This window comes from Sciurus carolinensis, chromosome 6 (assembly GCF_902686445.1).
Source record: "Sciurus carolinensis chromosome 6, mSciCar1.2, whole genome shotgun sequence".
Classification (NCBI taxonomy): Eukaryota; Metazoa; Chordata; class Mammalia; order Rodentia; family Sciuridae; genus Sciurus; species Sciurus carolinensis.
This window is the reverse complement of record NC_062218.1, coordinates 4,109,064-4,128,579: the sequence shown is the minus strand read 5'-3', so window position 1 is coordinate 4,128,579 and position 19,516 is coordinate 4,109,064. Positions and strand designations below refer to the sequence as shown.

General features: G+C 45.0%; 1 protein-coding gene across 1 annotated transcript in view; it reads right to left on the bottom strand.

Annotated features, from left to right (window-relative positions):
• Window positions 1-19,516, bottom strand: part of Adamts16 (ADAM metallopeptidase with thrombospondin type 1 motif 16) — a 136,095-nt gene that overhangs the window by 64,536 nt on the left and 52,043 nt on the right. The window contains exons 10-14 of the mRNA XM_047555847.1: window positions 17,536-17,689; window positions 9,063-9,158; window positions 4,067-4,215; window positions 2,934-3,106; window positions 1,160-1,290 (exon numbers count right to left, since the gene is read on the bottom strand). Of these exons, the coding sequence (XP_047411803.1) occupies window positions 1,160-1,290; window positions 2,934-3,106; window positions 4,067-4,215; window positions 9,063-9,158; window positions 17,536-17,689 (703 nt within the window). The remainder of the gene's footprint in view (window positions 1-1,159; window positions 1,291-2,933; window positions 3,107-4,066; window positions 4,216-9,062; window positions 9,159-17,535; window positions 17,690-19,516) is intronic.

Genomic DNA, 19,516 nt, shown 5'->3' with positions numbered 1-19,516 from the left:
TGGGTAGCACCCCACAATTAACACATTCATGTCTCTGCAGCAAAGTAATTACACTAAGTGGGATTAAAAATAGAGAATCAATATTCACACATTAACTCAGGGCAGATTTGCCAATGAACAAGTCCAGGTCCTAAAACCCTTTCAAGACTCTTTGGGTTTCAGCTTTCCAGCTTTGTAGATGTCAGAGTTCCCAACAAAGGATTGTGACACCGCAGGTGTTTCATTTTTAGGTGTGCTTAGTAAGCACTTAGAATAATGGCATACTGAACAAACCAACTCACAATTAGACAAAAAGTGAGCATTGTGAAGAAGGAACAACACCCCTTCTGCTCTTCCTGCCCCGGAAGGATTTCCCCAGGGACCTCTGTGGGGGACCGCACAGCCTGGAGGAGCTGGAACTGACACCGAGTCTTGGGCTCCATAGGATGTGCAGGCCAAGGGCCTCTGCATGGAAACCACTGTCCACATGATGGGCCTGGCCTGCAGCGCTGCCCCTGTGTTTATTACGGAATCCTTCCCAGCCCTCATCTCTGTGAATGGTGACAAGCTCCTTATCAGCAGCTCACCTGCCTGCCAACCCTTCCTGCCTGTTTCCCGTCCCTTTCCTGTGGAGTCTGGGCTGCTGTATCTTGCAGAGACCACTGCCCTCTAAGAGCTATAGCATGGCCTCAGGTTCCCAGCTGTCCCTGTCTCCATGGACTGTCCCCACTACTACCCAGAAGCTGCCACCTCCTCTTACGACTCCACTGTCCCATACCTGCTTCACAGGGGTACAAGGATGGACATGCCCACCTCTGTCCTGGCAGTGAGACCCCTGGAGAGCCATTGCTCACCCCATCCCCTTCCTCAGTATCTCCCAGCCCAGTGGCTACCCCAGCTCCTACCCACCTCGTTCCCCACTCAGCAACCCTCTTCCACTCTCCTCTCAGATCAGCCTGGGATGCAGATGCCCCCTCCTCCTAGTGCCCCCCTGTTGTCCCAGACCCACATCTAAGAAGGCATGGCTCTCCCTCTCAAGCTCTGCTCACTCCTTCATGTTCACTGGCTGTGACTGGGAGTGAGGGGCTCCTCTTCCAGGGCCTCTCTAGCCCCATGGCATGCCTGGCTCAAAGTGGACTGTCTGGAGACATTTGTTGAATGAATAAGCAATCATCATTACCTCACATATCCCATCTACACAAACATTACGGCTATCCTCCGAGCATGGGGTCCCATCTTTCACTTTATTTGACAAAGAAAAGAAGAAATCAAATCCTTCTGCGATACAGTAGAGTTTGCATAAGTCCTGATCTTAAAAAGAAATACACACACAAACACAAATAAGAGAGATACTTAAGCTCGGATCATTTCGCTCTGAATTTTAGATAGATCTCGTTTTCCCCCATAAAATACCTCCCACACAGTGACACATCATAATGACACTTTCCACGCTGGCCCCCTGGGCCTCTGGTTTTCTCTACACTTGTTGGTATTATTTTCATGCGTCACTACTGAGTTTCACTCTAGTGTTCCTTACTATCCCTGTTCTTTACATAGTGGTTGGCACATAGTAGGCATTCAATAAATATTTGTTGACTTAACTACAACATTATGTTTTGCTACACAATTCACTACTCTTGCAGAAATGCATAAAGGCCACTGTCATTTTGTAACCACAGGCAAAATTCTTACAAATAAAATGTCATAAAAGAATTAAGAGAGCCACCAAATTTCTTAACACATTCAATGAAATACATACAATTTTTTAAACATAAAAGGGATCACTTTAATAGAATTCTCCAGAAAACAACAATTTCTACAAATGTAATGGATTCTCAAGAACACTGTTACATAGAGAATGTAGGAAGTTCACTTCTTTCCCCAGGAATCCACTTCAGGGTCTCCTGGCTGATCTAGTTAACATGGACTTTTGTAAAAGTACTTTCCTTTGTGTTCTCCTTCTGAGAAAGAAGGAAGAGTTGGGCGTGAGAGCTCTGTCTGCCTTGGGAGTTTTCAAGGGCCCAAGACAATCCACAGGTCATTTCTCTACTGTTCAAGGTAAGCGGCCCCACTGAATCATTCCAGGAGTTAAACTTAGTGTGTGCTTCCAAGGATAACTAATTTATGACTTAGCATGTGCTTCCATGAGTCACTAATTCATTCGCTGAAGGCTAGCAAAGTCGAGAGTAGCACACACGTTTCTGACCCCTATTTCAAAGCTCGCCCCACTGGTCTCTCCAGACTGTGGCCTGTTCCTCCCGCTGCTGAGGGAGTAGAACTCCCTGGCCTCATTCTTGCAGCAGGGAAGACCACATCCAGTGGTGTCATATGGGAACTGCCATCTCCCACCCAGGGCTTACTGCCCCCATGCGCCTGCCTCCTGGATCACACTGAACCAGTTACAGTGAACCTGAGGTGGGATGCCCCAATGCATGTGTTTCCCAGGGTCTCCTTTCCCACTGTCTGGACAGTGTTCCCCTTTCAAAGAATGAGACGACTAGCTGAGCTTCAGGTTTCTCCCTACTATGCCACTGAGCTACCACTTCCTGAATATAGTATATTTGAAAATTACCCAATTATCTAAAAACTACCATAGTTTTCCTTCCATTCTTTAATAATCCTAAATATTCAGTGTGCTTCTAATAACATCACCATCAACTTCTGTGACTCACTTTTTAAAAATTGATCCATTTTTAATATACCTCAATTTTGAATTTCTTATTCCTTCTTTAACCATTTCCTTGTGTGATGCACCTGCTCTCTATCTGGCTGTGGCATGCTGACCACGCAGCTGGCCACATGTGGACGTGCCACCAAGGTGGTGGGGCAGGCCAAGCCACACCAGCCCTCACAGGGCGGCGATGTCCCGCCTTGGCAACCGCTGTCAATCACACAGCTTCTTGGAAAGCAAGGCAGCGCCAAGCAGGGCCATGTGGGAGCGCGCTGGGGCTTACCTGCCACCTGAGTGTATGGCTTCCACTTGTAGTGCCAGCCCCGGAACCGTTTGCTGTTGTACTCGGCACACTGGGCGGCGCGGAAGTCCACACTGTCCTTCGGGCATTTCTGACTGTTGCAAAGCTTCAGGGTGCGAGTCGGGCCCGCGCAAAACTTCCCTCCGTGCGATGGTCTAGAATGTGAACGGCCCAGTAAGGAATCTCACGCTTGAGAAGCGACTCAGCTGTCCCTGCGAATCAGACCTACGGGGAAGGAGCTGGTCCTACTCATTAAAGGTGGGCCTTGCCTAGTGTGCTTCCAGGCAGGTACGGAGCTGTCCCAGCGTGCCGCCTGGGGTCCTCGGGAGGAGGCAGGAAGGCCCCGCGGCTCTTCACGTCTGCAGGGGAGGAGCTCTCAGGAGGCGTGGCTTTCCCACCGTGGCAGAGTCTAGAGACGGAGATCTGGGACCGAGGTTCAAGGGCTTCGCTTTCCTGACCCTGCTTCTGCCCACTGCCAGCCTCCCTCTGACAAGGCCAGGATGCCCAGGCCCAGGCAAGAGCATCACCTGACAACCACCCCTACCTGCCCCCAGCACGTGCGAACACACCTGAGAGGACAGTGGGACAGGGCGCCTGCTGGCCTCAGGCTTCAGGGACAGGAGGAGCAGGAGACTAAGGCCACTTGGGTCTTAAACAAACCAGGAGCAAAAGGATTTGAAAGTCTGCCCACGTCCCACGTAGGAAGTGCCTTTCTGTCCTCTCCCCAAGTCCATAATTAAATGTCTTGTAAAGGCGAAGGCATTTGATGGAAAACCATGTTTTATCTTTTTGCATGAAAGATTCGTTCTTATTGCCTCTTATTCACACATGTTCTATGTATTTCTCTTACAATGTAGCTATTGAACAGACCCTTAGCATTTCAAGCACCTATGGTTAAATCCCAATTCCCCAGTGACACTTCTGAGTCAGTGAGTTTTGCTGGGGTCAGGGAGTGCTCAGCATCTTACATCATCTCAGAGATACTCATTTAAGCAATTCTTTAGTAAAAGACTTTTCCTACTCAGTGTCTCTTAGGACAGTGTGCAATGCACACAGTACTCCCCAGTGTGGACACTGGCAGGCTGTTGGGAAGGCCGGTGGAGCAAAGGACATACCTGGGGTTGGTGCAGAGGCGGTCTCTGTGAGACACTCCTCCCCCACAGGTCCTGGAGCAGGGGGACCAGGGGGACCAGTCGGACCAATGTCCGTGGGTGGGCTTGGGACCTTCATCACCATACTTCACACACTGTCCTCCACGGCACCACTAAACATTTTTAAAATAAATAAGTAAAAAGTTCACGTGAGTCACGGATGCATAGGTGGATTCATTTAACCACTACATATTGGCAAACAGTGGAGACTTTGTAAAATATACACACGCTGACATCCCACCCCAGGTGGACGCTCATGGCAACAGTGCTGCTTCTTTGGTTTCTACAAACCTAGGGAAAGCACGCACAGGGAAGATACATAGGCACCCAGATGTCTGAGCCCCTGGACCTGAGCAGGCTTGAGCAAGGTGTGTTCCGTGGACACTAGGTCCAGCCGTTCATCTCCCGAGGCACTGACCTCTGCCGTCTCTTGCAAGAGGTGCTTTTCACAGCTCTGGTTCAGAAGAGCAAGTCTCAGGTGCACATGTGCAGCTGGAGGCCCCCAGCTCAGCACCTTGTCACTTCTGGCCTGCACTCTGTGCTTTCTCTCCAATGCACCTGGGCTCGGAGCCTGGGGCTTGTTCACCGAGGGCATGTTAGAGGTCACCCAGCTTTCCACAGAGATGAAAGATTCCTGTGCAATCCCATCTGTCCCTGCACCGGCCAGATTCTACCAGCTGCCCTTCTCCAAGAGGAGTGCTCATGTTTCCAGTCTGAAACCCGCGGGCCGACTGTGCCTCTGTGGAGCAGTGAGGCCACACAGCCCTGACCCTGTGTTCAGCAGCCCTGGTCCCCATGGAGGAGGGAGGGACTGCGGCTGTGCCCAGCCCTGGGCTGCATGGAGTCAGCAGAGCCAGAGGGCAGGGGAGGTGCAGTCACTGTGTTCTGTCTCCAAAATTAGAGCCAGGAGCTCGGGCTGAGAGAAGAGTGCTACTTCTACGAGAAGAAAGCACCACCAGCGCTAGCGCTAAGGATGCGCAGGTTAAAACTCAGCACGCCACCGAGAGCAGAGCACCGCTGACACAGAAGTAGCAAGTCCAAATGGTTCCATTTACAATTACTTCAAGAACAGGGACTGAACTTAAACCCTTAGTTAATTTTGAAAGTTTCATCCATTCGATTATTTGATTTTTCTATATAAGGAAAAAAGTATTAAAAAAAAAAAAAAAAGAAGCCCTCTCTTCCAACACCACTGCCCACCTCCCAGGTGACAGAACAGAATCCTGCCAGTTCTCTTGGCTCAGTGATGATCCTGCAGCTGACAACTGGGCAGCGTGTGAGTCAGGGCAAGGCGGAAAGGGGAGGAGAGCGAGGCCTGGAAGGACAAGGAAGATGCAGGGGTCCAGTGAGTCTTGTTCGTCTTATTCTGTCTTTAAAAAAATCACCTGCTTGTAGCTTTCTAATAAACGAAGCAGCAACTATGAAAGGAAAAATCAACAAGTTGAATAACTTGGAAAATATTTTAGGAATATCTGTCCCGGTCTGAAGATCCAGAGAGGACGGGCCTTCCTGGGTGAAGCCAGGCAAGGGAACCAGCGGGCCCCTCTGAAGGCAAAGACACCCCTGCGGGGAAGCAGCAGCCTTTCCCAGGTGCCTCTGGGCAGCCTGCTGCGTGGTGACGATTGCTGTCCATGGGTTTTGCTACTTGGCAAAGTCCACAGAGGTGAACCGGTAGTCACAGTGTAATAGCTTTAACCTCCCCCACAAAAAAAGAGCCCTGACCTTCCTTTTTTTTTGTAGCAGGAGTTGGGCTTTTGGTTTTTGTTTTTTATTTCTTAGATGTACATGACATTAGTGTGTATTGACATATTATACACACACGGAGGGTGACCTTTCTAATTAGGATCCCATTCTTGTGGTTGTACATGGTGTGGCATTACACTGGTCATGTATTTGTGATGAACACAGGAAAGTGATGTCCAATTCATTCTACTGCCTTTCCTATTACCACCTCCCTTCCCTTTTGTCTAATCCAATGAACTTCTATACTTCCCCTGCCCTCCCTCCCTTGTTATGGGTTAGCACGCACATATCAGAGAGATATTCTGCCTTGGTTTTGGGGGACTGACTTCTTTTACTTAGCATGATATTCTCCAGTTCCATTCATTTACCAGCAAATGCCATAATTTCATTTCTATTTATAACTGAGTAATATTCCATTGTGTACATATACCACATTTTCTTTATCCATTCATCTGTTGAAGGGCACCTGGGTTGGTTCCATAGCTTGGCTATTGTGAGTTGAGCTGCTATAAACATGGTTGTGGCTGTGTCACTGTAGTATACTGATTTTAAGTCCTTTGGGTATAAACTGAGGAATAGATAGCTGGGTCAAATGGTGGTTCCATTCCAAGTTTTCTAAGGAATCTCCATACTGCTTTCCATAATGGTTGCACCAATTTGCATTCCCACCAGCAATGTAGGAGTGTGCCTTTTCCCCACATCCTTGTCAACATTTATTGTTACTTGTATTCTTGATAATCGCCATTCTGACTGGAGTGAGATGGAATCTCAGTGTAGTTTTCTCTTATTGCTAGAGATGTTCAACATTTTTTCATATATTTTTTGATCATTCATATTTATTCTTCTGTGACGTGCCTGTTCATTTCCTTTGCAATTTATTAATTGGGTTATTTAAACCCCTAACTTTTTAAAAGGAAAATTTCAAAGACCGTACATGCAGAGTACACAGCATGGAATTCCCTGGGTACCAGGGGCACATGTGTGGAGGCAAACACAGAGCACCTTGCAGGGTTTGCTGCTTTCTATAGGCTGGGGTGTGCCCTGGGAATTTGGAGCAGAGGGGGACTACTGTACACACATAAGGTTTCCACTGAAATACCAATGAAGTTCTGAGGAAAGTCCCACGTCCATCACAATTTTAAATTTTATCGATGGACACTGCTTTGTGAAGTAGGCATCACTTAGAAAGCAAGATGTCACCAAAGTGTCTACTTGTGTTGGGATAACTTTTCAGAATCAGCATGTCACTCCTAAATCTGGTGTATGCCGGGGAGTAAGTAACAAAGTGGAGATTCTGACACCGTGGAGTCAAAGATGAGCATCACTTCGGAATTCTCTGAGCTGTGTGACCTGGGGCAAGTTATTCAAGTACTCTGAGCTTCCATGTCCGCCTCTGAAAATTAGGGTGCTAACGTGCTCTTGTGTGTGTATAGTGGGAACTGCAGTAGACTCACCTTGGAAAGCTGTTGTAAGGTTGAAATGTTTATAATGCCCCAAGTAGGAGTTTGGGACTAAAAAATAGAGTAAATATTGGTCAAATGTACTCCCAAGCACAAGCCCCAAGGAGCCTCAGCAGCAGCAGCCCTTGCGAGGGAACCAGGCTCTGGCGAGGAGGAAAACTCCAGGCAGCACCTGGCCCGGGGGTCCTCCAGGTGTCACCGGCTACTCTGCAGTGTCTCCGAGTGCTGGGATGCTTGGTGACACAGGTCCGGGTGATCGAACCTGGAGCATGTGTGTGCTAGACACACAGACAGCACAGCTGGCCTTGGAAGGGAGCCTGGGAGTGCAGCTCAGCGCCAAGCAGCATGAGCATCTTCTCCAGCGGCAGCGGCTAGCCAGGACTGCCACCCCACCCGGAGGCTCCGACCCCGTTCAGTCCCAGGGAAGAAACTGTTTGAAATACAAGGGGGAAATCCTGAGTTCCAGGATTGCCAGGTCAACATAGCAGTCCTTGCAGGTTGTTCTGGGGAGCCACTCAGATGTGCCACTCGGACAGCACAGCACTGGACCACAAGGGACACAGGACTCCCGGAAGCACCTGCCTCTGGGTGCCCAAGCAGCAGTCAGAGGCATAGCTGTGCGGGTCACAAGGTGCAGAGCAAGCTCCCTGTCGGTCACTTGCTGCCTAGCCCTCAGTACGTCACCCGGTGCCCTGGCGATCAGAACTCCAGGACTGCAGGGCCCGTCAGAGCCAGACTCTTTCAAGAGATGAGCAATTTTATTTCGCAGTTCTTATTGAGGGTTCATTGAGCTGCAGCTGCCAATGTCACTAGCTGAACTTAGCTCCTGATGTCCCCTGTGAGGGGCACCTCTTTCTCTTGGCTTCCTCCATCGGCACTCAGGCGTTCTCCAACATTCTAAAACCGACCTGTTTGCAGCCACATTTGAATACACTTAGGATATGCTGTAGCTTGGGATTTAAGCCCAAAAGATCAGTGACAGATTTAGGTAACATTTTTCATTCATATTCTTTAATATCACTAAAAAGACCAATGAAACATGACAATGTCTGAAGTAAAAATTTGATTGTCATGAGTTTCTATCTTCATCAATTATCTTTACATTCTACAAAGGCACTCAGGTTAAATCAAAAGCATGAAAATATTACTCTTACTTTCTAAAGTAACGTATTTTTAAGTTTTGATTTAATTTTATTATTTTTGTGGTACTGGGGATCAAACCAAGTACTTCACACATTCTGGTCAAGCACTCCACTACTGAGTCACACTCCAGCACCAAAAACTTATTTTTAAGTTTTAATGACCTAATTGTCCTGGTTTGTCATTTGGTAATAAATTTGCTATATCATATGTTTCTACTTTCCCATATCAAAGCTGTGTCTTTTTTACAGCAGCAGCAACAGGTTAAAATGATCTATTTCAGGGTGTGCAAATTGATGCTCAGAGGCCTAAACAGCACTAATGCTGGTTCTTTGCTGGTGAAGTGGGGTCAGAGGTTTGATGTTTCCTTTACTAAGTTGATTCGGTCATCATGTATTGCTTGACTTTTCTATCTATTGATTTTGGAAAGCTTATCAACTTATTTCCACAAAAGTGAGAAGATATCAGTATCATAAAACACAACATTTTGGCAGGGGGTAGGCATACACAGGTGGATGAGAAACACCTGGTTAGAAGGTGCCAGGAAGAGAAGGGAAGGCACGGGGGTTGGAACGGCGAGAGCTGAGCGCACTATATGCCTGACGGCAGCTTCTTACCATGTCCTGTCCGCACAGTGTGCCCTCTGCTGCCGGCATGAACTTTGTCTCACATTTCCTTCCAATGCGATGGCACCACAGGGCTTTACAGATGTCCTAAACAGAATAAATGAGATCATCAGTGTTGCAAAAAGTCCATACACCTGCAATAAAATGTCAGTGAAACATCTACAGGAAAAACAACTATTTTCAATGAAAACTGGATGTGTATTCTGCAGCAGATCACATGGTGGATGAGGAACCAAAACCTGTGTTGTGAACTTCTTCATAATTCCATCTTGGAAGCTTTGTTTATTTGGATTTATTCAGTATAAATTTAACAACATTGGGCTGGGGAGGTGGCTCAGACGGTAGAGTGCTTGCCTTGCATGCACAAGGTCCTGAGTTCGATCCCCAGCACCCCCCCAAAAAAAAGCAACATTATATTCTCCAAGTTAAAAAGAAAAATATGCTTGACCCAGACATTGTAGAAAACTACAAAAATCATTATAATTTAAAAAACCAACAAAACATTTTATGACTTATTCTTTTCCACTCCAACTTCCACTAACCTCTCTGAATCTGGATTCTAATTTTTAAATTAAGGATGATTAGGAAATTTGTTGATCCATCCATCATTCATCCACCATTCATCCATAATTCATCCATCCATCATTCATCCATCATCTACCCATCATCTACCCATCATCCATCCATCTATCCATCATCCATCCATCCATCTATCCATCCATCCATCATCCATCCATCTATCCATCATCCATCCATCCATCTATCCATCCATCCATCATCCATCCATCCATCCATCCTTCCATCCATCATCCATCCATCCATCCATCTATCCAATATCCCCAAAGCTTTGATGAAAGTTTAAAATACATGAAACATCTTGCTAGGCACAAGGTTCTGTAATGAACAGAACCCAGACTTACAGTCTTGAAGTTGATCTTAAAGGAGTGAAGACGGAACTTATTGCACATGGATAAGTGTCCCAACAGGGGAGGAACAGGAAGTAAAGTGAGCATGCCAGAGGAGAAAAGGGCTTTCCCTGGAGGACTCGAGGAGTCTCTGAACTAACCGCCCCCTTCTTCATTGTCTCTCCATGCTGGAGATGAAACCCAAGGTCTCACATGTGCTAGTTGAGTGTCCTACCACTGAGCCACACCCACAGCCCTGATGCAGTTGTTGAGCTAGGGCCTCTGTCAGGGGAAAGAAGCAGCACTCTGGGGAGAAGGGCGTGTGCAGGAGGCATTCAGGAATGAAGAGTGTGCAGAGGAAGGAAGACCCAGCGACTGGCCCACAGTAAAACAAGGGCTGGGTTTACAGATTACAATGGGCACCCCAAATCAAAAGAATTCTGTTTATAGTTCATATCATTTGAGTCCAAAGGAACATCTTGGTGACAGGTGAAGTAGGACCTGCGATCAGTTGGAAACTTCTGGAATGCTGGTGGGAGCTTGGGCTCAATGTGACGGAACATTTCTTACATTGTGTGCACAGTGTTACAAGCAAGTGAGAGACTGCATCTGCCGGGTCATATTACTGAAGAGAGAATGCAGGGTAGCGAGGCATGTCACATGGCTGGGCTTGAAGGACAGCACTGTGGTCTCGTTCCTTCCATACTTCAATAGCACTGACAGGTTTTTGGCACAGTTCATCAAGGGCTTTATTTTTAATAATCCATTTTAATTTTACCTTCATAAAACTTGTTCTTAAATCCCCTCCTACACTTATTTGCACACTGCACATTAAGAAGTTAGGTATTTATTAAAGATGCCGCTTCATATATTTTTCTGCCTGTATCTCCTTATTAATAAATCAGCTTGGAATCTTTACAAGCAAGCTTTCAGTGTTTTAATTCAGAAATCAATTGCTTTTATTCTGAGCCATTCACAAAGTCTCACGTGGTTACACTCACTGGGTCATGAAGTGCCATTTTCCTGTGAGTCCCCAGGATCACTGAGCACTACTGGGGTAAATGGCAAATGTACCTAGTGGTGGTCAGCACTTTCCTGGCTCAGGTCTTTCCCAGTGGGGGACAGCGAGCACTCCATGGCTGCTCACGTGGAAGCCACGGCTGGCCTGGAGAGTAGCTGCAGGCAGGCAAGCTGCACGGGAGCAGAGGCCCACGGAGACCTAAGGGTGGATGGACACAGAGGCCTACGATCTGGCACACCGTGTCTGCACATGTGAAGGAACGGACCTGGACAAGGAAGCTGCAGGTGTGCGGCTCTGACGGGAGGTAGCCATAGGGACCCCGCAGAGAGCGCGGGTGTCCCGGTGACAGGTGTGGAGCAGGAGGAGTGTTCTAGGCCAGCCAGCCTCCTGTCCTCACTGGCTTGGGAGCATCGCCAGTCACCAACGTGCCCAGTGGCTGAATGAAGCAGGCGTAGGCCCCGCTCTGGCCTGGACCTCACAGGCGCTTGACCACTGCCCATTCTCTGCTCTCCTGAGGGTCTGAGGATGTTCCAGCAAGTCCCAGGTCTCATCCTGCCATCACAGGGCCACTCAGTGTCGCTGTGACCACAGGGCTAGGGGACCCGTGCCCAGGCTCAGGACCACCCAAGGCAACACAAGGTAGAGGGTGCGTCGGCATGCTAAATTAGTCTAGTGCATTTGTCATCACCACCTGGGGCAGAGCTGGGTACCTAGCAGGCTTCCAGCAAATGCTCTCTCACCAAGTCCAACAGGTACTAGGGCGTTCCTGTACTAACAAGTGACGATATGAGCGGGAAGTTTTAGTATATGATGAAATTAATGATGATCAGTGAACTGAGGTCACAAAAAGTCTGAGAAGACAGAAGTGAGGACCGCAGAATGATATGCCTCGCATTCAAGGTGATTCCAGAACATTCTTACCTTTTAGTTTTTGGAAGCATTATGCATATGTAACTAATCAGAACAAATTTTTAAAAATTCAAAAGGCATAAAGAAAAAAAAAAAAAGAAACAGGGGTGGAAGATACTATTATAGGCAATGGTTTCCAACTTAGCTGAGTATAAAATCTTCAATTCAGGGTGCTGGTGACAGCTCGCCACCAGAGCAGGACAGCCCCTAATTCATCTGCACCCCTGGCTCATACCATCTGTGCACTTCATCCTCAACCTGGGACCCACTAAGTGCCCATTTCCAGGGTTCAGGCAGGAATAAATTTTACAGTTAGACAAACTTGACATATAATACAATTCACGTTACTGTTCAACAAAAAAACAGCACTTGAGACCGTGGTATCCTACAGATTTAATTGTCTGCTATAAAAACATGGCACTCAGTCCTGGACAACCCAGTAAAAGCTCTAGTATCTTAAAGAGTTAGTGAGAAAATGAAAATTAAACCACGACTAAACAACCCCAAACCCTGTGCTCTGACATCACCACATTTGACTTGACCTCTAACTTGTGGACATAACGTGCAATGAAGGTGTCAAAACTTCGCTGCCAGTTCCCTGGAAGCCTAAGGGAACTTGAGTCCCCTTGGAGTAGGGATCCTGGTTCCAGGTTGCAGTCACGCAAGAATTGCTGCTCATGGGGGGAGCTCCTAACTCAGCCACAGCACCCAGCGCACTGGGGAGATCCCATCTCAAAGTCATTCTAGCTACTAGTATTTCACACCAACCTATGTCAACAGAACACAGTAGTAATGGCAAAGATGCACCGTTTGCGATACCAGTGCTTAACCTGTATGGAGAGTACACTCTTGCAACCTTCTCTGCAGCTTTAGGGAGGGCGCTTGCTCACTCCTCTACCTGCGACCGAAGAATTTTGTCCACAAAGACCAATTTCGGTAATCATGACTTTGCTAAGCTGAACGCAAAGCATAACACCCAAAACCAGCATTTCAGAGGACTGAGTTGAAGACTGGAGGAGGCCTTCAGCACAGTTCCCACCAGATTCACCTCCTCCAGCTGTCTGTGCTGCACTCGGAAGATGGTCAGACAGGCAACACTCTGTAACTATTTATGTTCCACCCTGTGGTCTGCTTTCATGCTAATTCCCACCATCCCTCCACATCAGTGGACAGAGAAATCCATTGTCATTCCTGTGTGAAGTCATACCTGACATGTACACACACACACACACACACACACACACACACACACACCACAATGCATTCATCCACCAGGAGAAGGTGCAGAAGCATTTGCCCTACCTGCTAACTTTCCAATTAAATATCATGAGGTAATAAAAAGAGGTTCATCTCTTTCTATCCATGAGGCTCATCTCTCATCCATATCAGCAAACTCTTACTAAGTTACTCTGATGTCCCTGTTCTAGTCTGGGCATTGTGGAATTTCACTGTTATTTATTATTTTATCCCCACTTGAATGAGCTGGGGATATAGCTCAGTCAGTAGAGTGCTTGCCTCGCATGTACAAGGCCCTGGGTTCAATCCCCAGCACCACAAAGAAAGAAAAAAGAAGATATTCCCCCATTAGAAAAATTCCTGACCTGTGCATTTTATCACAACCAAATGAGCCCCTTTATAATGGTTTTATTAGGAGTTCATTTAAATAATTAAATTTTACACTTTACAGTGTTCTGAGATTCGCCTGAAGGTGAATCTTTTCCTACCACACCTTATCTGATTTCGAGATTTGATATATTAGCATTCCAGCCACACAAATCGAATCTAATTTTAACATAAAGTTTATGTTAAAGAATAATTTTATATCAAAAGGCGTTATCTGCCATTTTCTGATTTTAACCATCTGATGGTTGTGACTCAGTGTCTGAGCGAAATTGGTTCCAGAACCTCCGTGGATATCAGAATTGATAGATGCTCCAAGGTCTTGAATAAAATGCTGCTGTATTTGCATATAACCAAGGTACAGCCTCCTGTACACTTAAATCATTGCTCTGTTAGGTGCACCACTCGATACAATGTGAATTACATATAAATGTTATACTCTATCATTTAGTGAATAATGACAAGAAAATATTCTATACATGTACAAAACAAAAAAACTTTTCCCCTAAGTATTTCCTATCCGTGACTGGTTGAATCTGTGGATGCAGAACCTACAGCTACAGAAGGCCAACTGCCTGTCCTTCTTATCTTTAAAAGCATCCCTCTCCTGTCCACGATGAGGAAGATTCTGCTACCAAACTTAACTATTCTGCAAAATGGCAACCACAAAACACAAACAAAATTCTTCCCAAATCTATAAACTTCGTGGAAAACTGGGCCACTTGTTTGGGGCGCTTGGCAACAGGCAGCACCGTGCCATGATGCCTGGACAAGGAAGTGCCCTGTCCACCCCACGCTGAGCACTGTGCAGAGCTGCCGCGGGGAGAAGGGGCCCTGGGAGAAGACAGCAGTCGCTAGTCGGAGGATGCAGCCATCAGAAGTGAGGCCTGACCAAGCAGCCTGAGACTGCAGGAGAGGGACCAGGAGAGAAATCGGGCGCAGAGTGGGAGGGCCCAGGGCCCGCCTTAGGATTCCCTGCACGTCTTTATCTAAGGGGCAAGTGCTGACGTTGGGATGAAGTTCCAGGTGCCCAGCACAGGACCGCAGCTGCCGCTGACAGCTGGAGGGCTGGGCGACAGAGGTGTCACCACGCGAGACACTGCATCTTGAAGGCAAAGGTGGCACATTGCTACACACTTGAGTTCTGGCTCACAGAAAGTGGAGGGACCTCAATGAGCAGGGTGTCAGAAAATCCACGCCTCGTGATTAACGAGCACACGTTAAGGTACAGGCTTTGCTGTAGGGCCAAGCAAAAACAGGAGAGACGAGCCTCAAATAAACCTCAGAGGAACAAAAGGGCTCACCTCTGATAATACAGCAGTGTAACATACCATGCACACCTAGCATACAACAATAATATAAATATATAAAGGCAGAAAAGGAAAAAAGTGAAGATGGGGTGAAAAGGGGAAAATTTCAGGGGAGAGATTTAGAATGAAATGGCAATTCGTGAACTGAAACCTAGACCAGCCTGAACGTGTATTTCACTGAACCATATGAACAGATGATTAGAAATGGTGGTGGAAGAGGATAAAAATCATGGCAAACTTATGCAATAATTGAGTCAGCTAGGAAAAAATTGAACTGCATCTTTAAAGTATATAAATAAAAGGAATACAGAAAAAATTGTCTGGAAATCTATACTCAGCAAAAATAGTCTTCAAAATGTAGAGTTAATCAATGACATTTGCAGATTTAAAAGAAAAAGCACAATGAGATAATTTGTGCCTAGCAAATCTATAAAAAAAGAAATGCTAGAGGAAGTTATTCCACAGGAAGAGGCCACAGGAATATAGGCTACAGAAAAAGATAGCAATTTGAATCTGAGATCTATAGGTAAACATAAATACTTAATGATAAGTAAATATAAAATACAGTCATTTCTTGTCTTAATTTTATAACCATTTTAAAACAAAAATGATGGTATTGCATTTTGTGGCTTATAACATGCACAGAAATAAATGCCTGGTGGTGATGGTGTCCAGTGTGGACAGTGGCTCTTCACACCATGGACAGCACAGAGAGAGCTGGACTGTCGTGTGGTGAGGACCCTCATGGCGCACATGTGGCCACGGAGATGCTCAGTAAGGCTGCTCATGGTAACTTCTAGAGCAGTCAATCACTGGCACTAGAAAGTGGAGCCAAAAAGCAAGTAGAGGTTAACACACAGAATGTGTAACAAGCAATTTCTTCCAAAAGAAGGAAGAACATAGGAAATGAAAAGAAGAAATGAAATAATAGAGAACAAATAGCAAAATGGTAGATTTAACTTCACCATATTAATAATTGCATTAAACAGAACAATTAAACATTTAATTACAAATAAACATTCAATTGAAAAGTCAGAAGTTGTTCAGCAGGACAGAGAAGATCAATAAGAAAATATTTACAACAGACAGGTTTTATACAAAATGAAAGCAAATTAAAAATAAAAGGATAAAATTATTGTGTGCTTAGGATTCCTAAATAAGTTAATGTGACTATATCAATATCAGATATAAAGCAGGATTCAAGAAAAGTCACATGACCAAAATGATTATAAATTAACAGAAGAGTAAGGAAGATAGCAATCTGAAGTATGTACAAATCTCCTATGGAGTTTCAGAATATATAAAGAAAAAACAGAAGTAAAAAGGGAAATCAAAACATACACAACCATTGTGGGCGATTTGAACACCCATCTCCAAGAAGATGCTAACACAGGTAGCAACTGTTATGCAGAATACAGAGGCTATAAATGATACTTTCAAATAAACATAGGCGTTTCTTGAACAACATACCCAAGCAGTGTAGAATTCACAGTTAAGTGTCCAATACTTATGGAAAGGGATGCTGGGAATAGGTGTATATGTTTGTCAAAATTCAAATTTTACACTGAAAATAAATGTATTTCACTACATGTAAATATTCTCTCAAAAATCACAAAAGACATCCTGAATTTGACTGATCATCGCTGACATTTGCCAGATGGCATTAGGGTACCATGAGTGACTGTTCATGGTCACAAAGCAATAAGATGTGGAGAACAGAAGTACAATCTGGAAAACCCCATCTTTAAAAGAAAACATTGGTGCTTTGCCTCTTAGCCTTGACAAACACCAGCGCGACACTTAAGAAAGAACAAAAGGAGCCCTCAGGGAATTCCACCTCCTGCCCAGCACCAGCCTGTGGGCGGAGGCTGACTGATGTGCTGTCCTCATGCAGGCTGCCGAGCCTGGGGAAGAGGCAGGAGCCCTCTCGGGGAGCCTGCTTGGGTCTAGAAGGATCACCACGCAGGGTGTAAGCTGGGAGTGTTCCCAGCACATCCCTTGTGTTGGGGGGTTGCTGCAGGACTGTATTCTTTGTCTATTTTCCTTTCAATTACATTATAAACTAGAATAAAGGAAACCTCAAATCTAGGTACTTTCATTTAATTTATGAGAAGCTCTCTGTGGTCCAATAGAGCAAGTTCTTAAATCTCCATTTTCCCCATTTAACAAGAGCGTGTGTCCGTGTTACATGAGGAATTTCTATAGGAAATGACTTTAGTGATGTCGCTGGGGCAGACACCACCCTTTATGAGAAACTGCTCTATCAAAACTTTATTCGAGGAATTTAATAATCAGAAGCCCTGCATAGGCTGCTGCTCTCTAATAAATTATCTTATATTGGGAGGGGGTAGAGGGAACATTGTTTTCTTAATATCATCTGAAAAAAATGCAGAATATTAATTTGCTGACTTACCCAACTAAAAGTTCTTGCTGAGCTCCCACATGATAAATCAGAGAGAAAGATCCAGCTAAACAGGCCAAGTCAGTTCTCAAATGAAAACTGATACCCACAGCAGCGTCTACCGTCATCTTCTCTGCCAGTAAAACATGTGTTTCCTGTTATGCAGGGCCAGCCCTAACATACAGGGTTTGACATTTGGTAGGTACCCAATAAATTCCGAATACATCAATGTCAGTTACACTAAATAAAGTGATTTTGTGAATCATATTGCATTGAGCACTTGCCAATAATCACTTGCCTTTTTAAAATCCAGCAAGCAGAGCTTGGCTTTTTCTCCAAATTGCCACTTGCACTGTGTGTTGGCATCATATAACTCTCCTGGCAGCTTCTCGGGGTACTTGTATTCCTTTATCGGCTTTGGCTGGTCAGCAAGGCATACAGCTTGGGTAGTGCTGAAACAGAGAAGATGGGTGATTGGCAATGGCCAAAAGGGTAACCAAAGGATGGACTGTCAACTGTACCTCCTCTCACACAATTGTGCAATCTGTTTTACACAGAAGGAAAGGAAACTTTTCTCCTGTGGTCCATTGTATCATTTATCCTGATCATATTTAAATACAGCAGCACACATCTCTGAGATTGTTCATAATAAATCTTACCTTTTCCAAGAAGGCAATTTGTTCTTTGTTAGATTTCTCAAACTTATCAGGGGGAAAGGTGAAACTGAATAATTGGAACCAGATGTTCAATGTGAGAAGTTCCTATAACAGAAAACTTTTATGTACACTTCTTGCCAGAAACCATCAAAAGATGGAACAAGGCATTGTAAAAGTCAAAATGCAATTAGACTATTTCAGTCTGGAATTTTCTTCCTTCCTTCCTCCCTCCCTTAACTTTTAGGCAGGCGGGTCAATCTGTGTGATACCTAAGATAATCCAGAGGACCTTCAGGGAGCAATGCATTTCCACCAGCAGTGGTCTATATTCAGACTGGTTTCTGCCTGGACTGCCCAGTCCAGAAGGGGCTAATTCTAGTGAAGTTCACCAGGAGATGGCTAAGGGCCCACCAATGATCACTTCCTCCACAAATGGAGCATTACATTCCCTTCCAGGATGGTTTTGGAATAATTTTGTATTTGGGGATGGTATTTGAAAGTTTCCATGATTGCAAGTAGCAACTAAATTCTTCCTATAAATTTCAACCCGACTCTGGTGAAAAACCTATAAGCAAAATTCAAGCAAGTTATTTGGCAAATACACAAATTGATTCCAAAGCAGGTGGAGAGGTTAAGTATACAGAATACTCCACATGGCATTGAAGGAGAGCAGAGTTGAAGTGCTGACACTATCCAACATCAAGACTTACACCATCCAACATCAAGACTTACACCATCCAACATCAAGACTTACACCATCCAACATCAAGACTTACTGTGAAGCCACAGCACCAGGAAAATGTGGAGCTGGGGAAAGAACACATAAGCAGATCAGTGAGTGCCCAAAACAGACCCACACACATATGGTCGCCTGATTTGTGTCCTAGGAGGAAGGCAAGAGAAGGAAGAAGGGACAAGCTTTCCATAAATGATGTTAGGACAACTGGACATATACATGCAGAAGGAAAAAAATCTACACACACAAGAGGGCCCACATTACTTGATTTCAAGATTTATGAAGAAGCTACAGTAAATACATCATTCTTACTTTGGCAAAAGGATAGACAAACAGATCAACACAACAGAATGAAGAGTCCAGAAATAGAGCAGCACTACATGGTTGGTTGTTTTTCAAATCTAATTGAAAAAAAAAAAAAAAAGGAAGTCCGTCCTTTTCATTAGAAGATACTGAAAAAATTGGACTAGCTTATGAAAAAAGAAGCTTTCATACCTCATGCCACATAGCAAAATTAACTAAAATTAACCTCAATATAAAATGAAAAACAAACTATATAACTACAAAAACCTAGTCCTTACACCCTTCACAAAAATTGGATCATAGACTTAATATAAAGTGTAAAATTATAAGACCATTGGAAATAAAATAGGAGAAAATCTAGATGGCCTTGGGAGAGGTGAAGACCTGTTAAGATTTAAACTGGAGGCACATTAAGTGGAAGAAATGATTGATAAGCTAGACTTCATTAAAATCAAAACTTCTGTGGAAGACCCTGTCAATGAAAGGAGAAGACAAGCACAGACTAGGAGAAAATACTTGCAAAAGACATACCTGATAAAGGATGGTTATAACATATGCAAATAACACTTAAAATTCAACAATAAG